General features: G+C 55.8%; 1 protein-coding gene across 2 annotated transcripts in view; it reads left to right on the top strand.

Moving 5' to 3' along the window:
- The window catches only part of SLC22A13 (solute carrier family 22 member 13), a 12,128-nt gene extending 3,634 nt beyond the window's left edge, over nt 1–8,494 (top strand). Inside the window, exons 2-10 of one of the 2 annotated variants that reach the window (XM_006168950.3) lie at nt 4,873–4,976; nt 5,167–5,321; nt 5,540–5,708; nt 5,897–6,017; nt 6,113–6,207; nt 6,428–6,642; nt 6,827–6,935; nt 7,659–7,874; nt 8,094–8,494. In XM_006168950.3, the coding sequence (XP_006169012.1) occupies nt 4,873–4,976; nt 5,167–5,321; nt 5,540–5,708; nt 5,897–6,017; nt 6,113–6,207; nt 6,428–6,642; nt 6,827–6,935; nt 7,659–7,874; nt 8,094–8,187 (1,278 nt within the window). In that variant the 3' untranslated portion in view covers nt 8,188–8,494. Of the gene's footprint in view, nt 1–4,872; nt 4,977–5,166; nt 5,322–5,539; nt 5,709–5,896; nt 6,018–6,112; nt 6,208–6,427; nt 6,643–6,826; nt 6,936–7,658; nt 7,875–8,093 lie in introns of those variants that run through there. The other variant, XM_014584350.2, reaches the window with a different exon arrangement.
- The last annotated feature ends 994 nt before the right edge of the window (nt 8,495–9,488 follow it).

The following is a 9,488-nucleotide window of genomic DNA, read 5'->3' as shown; positions in this document are numbered from 1 at the left end:
CCCTTCTCCTCCATTCTCCTCTCGGGATCTTGGGCACACACGCACACGTGTCCGGCGTGAGTTTTAAGCCACCGGGTCCGGGACGCGAACCGCGGTCGACTACGTGGGAGTCCAGCGACATAGCCATTATGCTAACTGCTGGTTCCCAACATACCTAGCTTTTAAACAAAAATGTTTTCAGGGCCAGCAGGTAGCATGAAGGATAAGATGCTGGACTCCCACCTGGTTGACCGTGATTCAAGTCCCAGACCTAGAGGCTTGAAAACCACGCCAGCACTTGTGCATATGCATGCTGGATTCCCACATGCTCAACCATGGTTCAAGGCCCAGACCTGGCAGCTTGAAAATCATGCTGAGCACTTGTACATATGCATCCATGCACAAAATCCAAGGAGGAGAATGGAGAAGGGATTGTGGTGTGGCCATCCCCACTGGGGGGTGATTTCTTACTTTCCATCTCTCTTTCTCTCTCAGATGAGCACTTGCGACCTGTAGCAAAACCCTAAAAAAAAAAACAAAAAAGATTGAAAAGTAACAAAATAAATGCGTGCGTTCATTCTGTATTGCTCACTTCTGTGGAGATAAACGACGCCAAAAGAACTGCTATTGAAGAGGGAAGGGGTGCCACACCCATACTCCTTGTCTCACACGACTGCATGGGGGGAGGTGCAGAGTATTTGTCCTTATTGCAAAAATGAATTCTAATTTCCAATGGTAAGTTTGATTTAAACATTGCTTTTAGCACAGTGCTGACACCGGAGGTGCAGGGGAGGTCTGGAGAGATGTTCGTAGCGGCACATACCGGCGCTTCTCCTCCGGTTCCGGAGCACAGGGCGGCCATATTGCTTTGTCTAATATGTTCTTTAGGCCTCTCTGAGGGTGCAGAACACCGTACACTTGATAGCCTTCCAGGCACTGGGCAGCTGCTCCCCCCCCCCTTTCTTTTTTCTTTTTCTTTCTCTTTTTTTCTTTTTCTCTCTCTTTCTTTCTTTCATTTCTTTTTTTTTCCTTTCTTTTTTTAGAATTTGTTATAGGATACATGCGTCTGCTTGAAAGAGACAGAGAGAGAGATATAGAGACAAAGTACCCCCAGGGGAATGGCTGTGCCCCACAATCCATTCTCCTCTTGGGATTTTGGAGACACACACACATGCCCAGTGTGTTTTTCAAGCCACTGGGTCTGAGACTTGAACTTCACAGTTGGCCGTGTGGGATCCAGCTGCTTCAACCATCACACCACCTGGCTGGCCCATGGGACCAGCTTCTCACAGGCTCTGGAGTGATAGGCTTCTGTTTGTTCTTGGTAAGTTTTTCAGCAGTAATAGGGTCATCTCTGAGATCTACTTGGGTCCCTTTAAGCAAGAAAGAAGTCTTTGAATGGCACTGAGTTATCTCACGCACCCACCTTTCTTTTACTTCTTCTAATGAGAATAGAGATACTCAGACCAGCAGTTGGCATAATGGCTATGTCGCTGGACTCCCATGTAGTCGACCGCAGTTCGAGTCCCAGACCTGGTGACTTAAACTCACACCGGGCATGTGTGTGCGTGCCCAAGATCCCGAGAGGAGAATGGAGGAGAAGGGATTGCGGCATGACTATCCCCCCTCGGGCATGATTTCTCGCTTTCTGCCTCTCTCTCTGTGTCTTTCTGGTGAGCTCACACACCCTACAGCAATAACCTCTAAAAAAAATTAATAGAGCCCAATGAAAAATAGATGAGAAATACATCTGTTTGTGTCTACTCAGCGGTCATAATTTGTCATAATCCTCTTGCCCTGTGGTGTCAGAAAGTCCAGGAGGATGTGGCTTTCTACCAGCATAGCTGTTAGTACACAGTTGTCAAAAGCAGGGGGACGTATTCAGGTGGACACTGCTTGTGTAGACGCTCACAGGGCATGTCCCACCAATGGCATCATGGCCCACAACAGCACATTAAATTGTCTGCATTGCTCAGGTAGTTTCATATCCATTTTAGAATATTTCAAGTTTAATATCTACATATTATATGTAGTATTCTTTTTTTCTTTCTTTTTCTTTTTTTTTTTTTTGAGCGGTTTTTGCTATAGGGTACGTGCACTCGTCAGACAGACAGAGAGAGACAGAGAGACAGAAAGCGAGAAATCACCCCGCAGGGGGGATGGCCACGCTGCAATCCCTTCTCCTCCATTCTCCTCTCGGGATCTTGGGCACGCACGCACACGTGCCCGTGAGTTTTAAGCCACTGCATCCGGGACGTGAACCGCGGTCAACTACATGGGAGTCCAGCGACATAGCCATTACACTAACTGCTGGTCCCTTCTTTCTCTTTCTTTATTTCTTCTTTTTTCATTGCCAAAGGGCACATGTGCTCGATGGAGAGAGAACAAGAGAGAAGAGGGAGACAGCATCCCCGATGGGAGTGTGACCATGCTGCAATCCCTTCTCCTCTGTTTCTCTTCCAGGATTTGGGGCGGGCATACATGCACAAGTGCCCAGTGTGATTTTCAAACTTCCAGGACAAGATTCAAACTGTGGTCCAACACATGGGGTTTGGCAAGCCACGGGGTCCGGGACTTCAACCATGGTCAGCCATGGGAATCCAGCACCCCAACACCATGCCACCTACTGGCCCATTTTGTCCCCAATTTTGTTCAGAGGAAACCAAGACACCGATGGGCTAGCAGGCTCAGATTCTCACAAATCCATTCGATCCTGATTCCAAAGCCTGGCAACCTTTACTTTTTACATTTTCTTTTATTATCTTTTTAATTCCTAGAAACACACTTGCCAGAGAGAGACAGAGACATGGGGGCGGAGGAGAAGTACCTTCAGTCGGGGTAAAATCATGCCACAACCTCATCTCCATTTCTCCATCCTGTCAGGGTTTGGAGCTTACACCCACATGCCTGGCATGTTTTTCAAGCCACGGAAGCTGGAATTTGAACCACGCACGGTTGGCCATGTGGGATCTGACTCCCTTAACAACTAGGCTAAGGGCCAGCCTTATTATCACTAAATTTAAAAAACATCTTATTACAAAGGCGACCTGTGGTCACTAGACAAAAACCAAACAGGGTAGAACTCAGGAGAACAATTCCAAGTCCCCTCCCCTGCCCACTTCATTCTCTGGGGCAATCAGTTAATCATTTGTCACTGATAGTGAGAAATCTTAAAAATTAATAGCTGTCCTTAAGGACAGACGGGTACAATGGTGACTTATGGGTTGGTTAATTTCTTGCTAAAAGTTATGTAACCGATGGCGATTGGTTAGTTAGCTAGCCACGAGCGTTCAAGTCTTCTCTTAGCACTCATAGTTCCCCATTAATTTTCACATGGTGTTTGCTTGGTTTCACGGCAGTTACTCAAAACACAGCTTCACACAGACATGATGGCATTAAGGGGCCAGCAGGTGGCATGGTGGTTAAGATGCTGGATGCATGACTGACAGCAGTTTGAATCCTGGACCCGGAGGCTTAAAACTCATGCTGGCTGTATGTGCGTGCCCAAAATCCCAAGAGAAGAATGGAGGAGAAGTAACTATGGCACGGCCATTGCCCTGTGGTGGGGGAAGGGAGTAATTTCTCACTTTCTTTCTCTCTGACAAGTGCACCCTCCCATAGCAAAAATCTCTCACTAAAAAAAGGGGAGGGAACCAGCTGATGGCGTAACGGTTATGTCACTGGACTCCCATGTAGTCGACCGCGATTTGAATCCCAGACCTGGTGGCTTAAACCTCATGCTGAGGGGACCAGCAGCTAGCGTAATGGCTATGTCGCTGGACTCCCACATAATCGACCATGGTTCGCATCCCGGACCCAGTGGCTTAAACTCATGCCGGGCACGTGTGCATGCGTGCCCAAGATCCCAAGAGGAGAATGGAGGAGAAGGGATTGCGGCATGGCCATCCCCCCTGGGGGGTGATTTCTCGCTTTCTATATCTCTGTCTCTCTCTGTCTGTCTGGCAAGCACATGCACCCTATAGCGAAAACCTCTAAAAAAAATAAAAACACACAAAACCTCAAACTGGGCATGTGTGCACATGTGGCCAAAATCCTGAGAGGAGAATGGAGGTGGAGGGATTGTGGTGTGGCCATCCCCCCTAGGGGGTGATTTCTCGCTTTCTGTTTCTCTCTGTTTCTCTGGCAAGCACATGTGCCCTATAACAAAAATCTCTTTCTCAAAAAAACAAACAAACAGAAAAAAGCAAGCCCTGTGATCTTACACTGAGACCTTGGCCTATCCCGGGCCAGTTAGTGTATGACGGCGGACAATGTTCAGTGCGGCTCTACTTCCCTCCACGTTTTTTCCTCAGTAATTATTTCTTTAATTATTATTATTATTATTTTAATTTGACCAGAGAGAGCGAGGAAGTGAGAAAGCAAGCCACCAGGTCTGGGGCTTGAACTGCAGTCAGTCATGTGGGAGTCCAGTGCCTTAACCACCATGCCACCTGCTGGCTTTCTCTTAACTTTTTTGTATTTTTTGAGAGGTTTTTGCTGTAAGGTGCATGTGCTCACTGGAGAGACAGAGAGGGACAGAAAGCGGGAAATCACTCTCCAGGGCAGATGGCCACACCGCAATCCCTTCTCCTCTAGTCTCTTCTCGAGATTTTTGGCGTGAGTTTTTTTAAGCCGCTGGGTGGGACCTCAAACTGCGGTTGACCATGCAGGAGTCCAGCGATGTGACCGTTATGCCATCTGCTGGTCCCCTCTCTTCACATTTTTAAATATTCCGCTGTGCTCAGGGAGTTCCCCCGGGTGCCTGGAGTGAGTGCCTCGGCATGCAGTTTGGGAACCATGGGCATCTGCCCTGAGAGCTTGGGGGGGGACTAGGGGTGAAGGACTTGCCCCCCGTGGCTGTCCCAGGCTCACGTCTGCCCGTGTCTGCCTCAGTTTGACCTGGTTTGTGGCCGGAAGTACCTGAAGGAGACCTCGCAGTCCGTGTACATGTCGGGGCTCCTCCTCGGGGCCTTGACCTTCGGGCCCCTGTGTGACTGGTAAGACCCAGCCACTCCCCGTGAGTTCACACGCTCTTGGTGTCGCCCTCCCGCACCCTCACCAGGCTCCAGGCCTGGCTCCCACCCTGGAATGGGGCTCCCCGTGCAGGGCGGGAGGTCTGCTTTGCTCCTTCCCCCTCAGACGGACTCCCAGGGCCCCTGTCCACAGCCCTGCCCTCTGTCACCGCAGGATCGGCCGGAAGGCCACCATCCTGCTGCAGCTGCTGATCTTCGCCCTTGTCGGGCTGGGCACCGCTTTCGTACCCAACTTCGAACTCTACATGGCCCTGCGCTTCGCTGTGGCCACTGCGGTTGCCGGGTACACCTTCAGCAATGTCACCCTCCGTGAGTATCGAGGCCCCGGCCCTGCAGCCACAGGTGAGGCCCTGGGGCGGGGGCCGGCCCACCTGTTGAGCTCTCATCTGGCACCCTGCACCCCAAGAGGTCACCCCGGGGCTTCCTGTGCTGAGACTGAGGCCATCACCCTGATATAGTGGCATCTGGGGGGTGACCCCGTGCCAGGCTATAGGGCCGGCCCCGTCTCAGCCCGCCTGTCCCCACAGTTGCAGAGTGGGTGGGACCCTCGCAGAGGACCCGGGCCGTGGTCCTGGCCCAGTGCGCCTTCTCCGTTGGGCAGATGGCACTCGCAGGCCTGGCCTACCTGGTCCGCGACTGGAGGTTGTTCCAGATCGCCGGCACCTCGCCGGTCCTGCTGCTGTTCTTCTACATCTGGTGAGGGGGGATGAGCAGGAGCAGGCCCGCCTGGGTGGGCTGTGCTGTGGCAGGGCGAGGGGCGCCCGTGTCCACCTCATGGGCCAGTCGGAGGCTGCTCTGGGCAAGAGGCCGGGGCTCGGGGTTCTGCACGCACAGTATGGCTGGAGGGGCTCCGGGCCCTGCTCCCAGCCTGTCCCCGACTGCAGGGCTCTGCCCGAGTCTGCTCGGTGGCTGCTGACCCGGGGGAAGGTAGAGGAGGCTAAGCAAGTGATCCAGAAGGCCGCCTCGGTCAACCGGCGGAAACTCCCCCCGGAGCTCCTGAACCAAGTACGTGGCCCAGGCCCAGGCCAGCCCTGCCCCCGCCCCGCCCCAGCCCTGCCCAGACTGACCCTCACAGACCTTTCACTCTGACCTCCTCCCAGCTGGTCCCAGAGAAGACAGGCCCCTCGGGGAATGCCCTGGATCTATTTAGGTACCCCCAGCTCCGGAAGGTGACCCTGATTCTCTTCTGTGTCTGGTGAGTGTCCCAGAACCATGCCCCTGTCCCCCCAGGGATGGAGCCAAAGGGCGGCCCCTTCCCTGGCGTGTGACAGTGGAGTGGCGGGACAGTGGCCCTCCCTGGTGGGAACACTCCCGGAGCTGCAGGTTGTCTCCTGCGGTGATGGTGATCTAAGAAGACCCTGGGGTGCGGTGGTGCCTCGCGAGCTGGCAGTGACAGGGCCCTGGACGTCCTGCAGGTTCGTGGACAGCCTGGGGTATTTCGGCCTGAGCCTCCAAGTCGGGGACTTCGGCCTGGACATCTACCTGACGCAGCTCATCTTCGGGGCAGTGGAGGTGCCCGCCCGCTACTCCAGCACCTTCATGATGGAGAAGCTGGGCCGCAAGTGGAGCCAGATGGGCACCCTGGTCCTGGGCGGCCTCATGTGTATCGCCATCATCTTTGTCCCAGCAGGTACCTCGGCCAGCCGGCCCCACCCACCCACACTCACCCACCGCTGCCAGGGGCTCAGCCGGGGCCCTGCTCCCCCTTCAGGGCTTGGACGTGGAGGAGTAAAGTGTTTGGGTGGACAGGGCGGCGCCAGGGCCTCAGTGGTGGGCCCTCTACCACCATGGGGTTGACCGACGTCCTCCGCCAGATCTGCCCGTGGTGGTCACCGTGCTGGCTGTGGTGGGGAAGTTCGCCACAGCGTCTGGCTTCACCATCTCCTACGTGTACTCTGCCGAGCTCTTCCCCACCATCATCCGGTAAGGGCTGGCTCTCTGCTCCTGCGACCCTGAGCTGGGCCCTCCCTCGTCCACCCTCACCACCAATCTGGGGAAGCAGGGCTGGACAGGGCCTCGGGCAACAGAAATGCATGTCCAGGCTGGCGGGGGACAGACAGAGCTGTAGGCCATGCCCCTGGCCTGGTCAGGACAGGGAATATTTAGGGTGAGTCTAAGGTGAATGGCCCAAGAGATGGGACACCAGGTTGGGGTGGAGGTGGCCGGGAGGTTTTTTTTTTTTTTGGAGAGGTTTTTGCTATAGGGCACATGCGCTCGCCAGAAAGACAGAGAGAGACAGAGAGACAGAAAGGGAGAAATCACCCCCCCCAGGGAAGATGGCCACACCGCAATCCCTTCTCCTCCATTCTCCTCTTGGGATCTTGGGCATGCACACACATGTGCCTGGCATGAGTCTAAGCCACCGGGTTCGGGACTCGAACCGCAGTTGGCTACATGGGAGGCCAGTGACATAGCCATTATGCTAACTGCTGGTCCCAAGAGAGGTGCAGCCTTTGACCCGAGACTCGACAGGCAGAGTGGCTGGAGCCAGGAGGAGCAGGCTGAGCAGGGTGCAGGGTGGGTTGGGTGAGGTGGAGACCCTGCCGGCCTTTGGAGGCCACAGTTGGGGGTCCCAGAGTATGTGCTACGTGGAGCTGTGGCCTGGCGTGGAGGCCCGGTCTGCTCAGCTTGTCCTGCCTCCCCCAGGCAGACCGGCATGGGGCTGGTGGGCGTCTTCTCGAGGATCGGAGGCATCATCACCCCCCTGGTAATCCTGCTGGCCGAGTACCACGCGGCCCTGCCGATGCTCATCTACGGCAGCCTCCCCATTGTGGTGGGCCTCCTGTGTGCCCTGCTGCCAGAGACACGTGGGCAGGGCCTGAAGGACACCCTGGAGGACCTGGAGCAGGGGCCCCACCCACGGTGAGCCGCCTGCTGCCCTGAAGCCAGGACCTGGGCCTCGCATCAGCACCCCTCTCGGAGGCCAGGCCTCCACCTCCCCATGGGGACGTTGTTCCCTCAAGGCCCTCTGGAGCCCCAGGCAGCCGATTGGCTTTGGGATAGATTTTCCCTACTTTGGGGAGGAGGATGGTGAGGGGACCAATTCCTGGGCAGTTGGTGACAGCCTTCCTCCCCCTCCAGGTCCCCGAAGTCAGCACCTCCAGAAAAGGAATCTGAGGCCACAAGCAGAGCGCCCAGCCCCGGGCTGGCGTTTGTCAGCAGCACGCAGTTCTAACTGGTCTCGAAGAGCCAGACCAGCCGCAGCAGGGAGGGCTGCCCAAACCTCCCTCTGGATTTGGCTAGGGCCCACGAGGATGCAGGGGCGAGACCAGCCTCAACACGGAGGCAGCACGCCACGACTGGCCCCGGCCCTAGCCAGCCCTCAGAGCCTACCCCAGGAGCACCGAGAACAAGGACTCCTGCCCTCTTTCACCGTTCTCATCCCCAGAGCCCCCACCCCAGCCCCCTGTCTGTGTGAGAGTCTCGTGCTGGTTCTCTGGCAGTCTTGGGAGACATAGGTCTCCCCCTGCCCACAAAACACAGTCCAGCCCAGGACTCCTGCCCTCTTTCACCGTCCTCATCCCCAGAGCCCCCACCCCAGCCCCCTGTCTGTGTGAGAGTCTCGTGCTGGTTCTCTGGCAGTCTTGGGAGACATAGGTCTCCCCCTGCCCACAAAACACAGTCCAGCCCGGAACAGACACTCAGGGCTTCCCAAGTAGTGAGAGCAGGAGGGAGGGGAGGGACCAAGTCGTGCCTTGCTGGGCAGACAGAGGGAAGAGTTGTGGGTGAAGACAAAGCCCAGGCCCTCGGGCTAAGGCGTGTTCATGGAACACTCCATCCTCCGAGAGAAGACTGTTAGGCGAAGTCAAAGCTTCGCTCCACACACGCTCCTCAAGAGCCCTTTTAGCCACCTCCCTCAGCGCACGCCTGACATGCGTGTGGCAGCAGTGGGGGAGGGTGGGTTTGCTCTGTCCCCTCCTGCCCCAGCCCTTCACACTGCTATCTGTGGGCTCCTGGGGCCCAGCCGGGGCGAAGGAAAAGGGCCGCAGGCTGTATGCGTAGCTCCCAGTGACTGTAGTCTTCTCAGGTGCACCTAGGTTCACGCAGTCAGGACTTTTTTTGTTGTTGTTGTGAACTTGCCAGAGAGAGGGGGAGAGCGAGAAGGCACTCCCAGTGGGGCAAGCTGTTCGCCTTTTCCCCCTCCTTTCGAGATTTTGGGCAAGCACACGCACATACGCTTGTTTTATTCAAGTTGCGAAGGGAGGGGGATTCGAACCGCAAGGTCAGCCATGTGGGATCGGGCTCCCCTAACCACCAAGCCATGGGGCTGGCCCCAGGTGGTGCATTTTGACAGGCCTCTACAGGCTGGCTTTGCCACAGGGGCACACTCGTGTTGTCCAGAGGTCCTCCCGGGCCCGTGCTGTCCCTTACTGGGAGCAGGGAACTCCCAGCCACCTCCTGGGGCCTCAGCAGCTCCCGCCCCCTGTTCCCCATGGCCTCCCTCCCTGCTGGCATCCCACCTTAGAAGTCAGCCCT

Source organism: Tupaia chinensis, unplaced genomic scaffold, assembly GCF_000334495.1.
Source record: "Tupaia chinensis unplaced genomic scaffold, TupChi_1.0 Scaffold146584_1, whole genome shotgun sequence".
NCBI classification, from domain to species: domain Eukaryota; kingdom Metazoa; phylum Chordata; class Mammalia; order Scandentia; family Tupaiidae; genus Tupaia; species Tupaia belangeri.
Note: the sequence above shows the minus strand (reverse complement) of the source record. Positions and strands in the feature narration are given on the sequence as shown.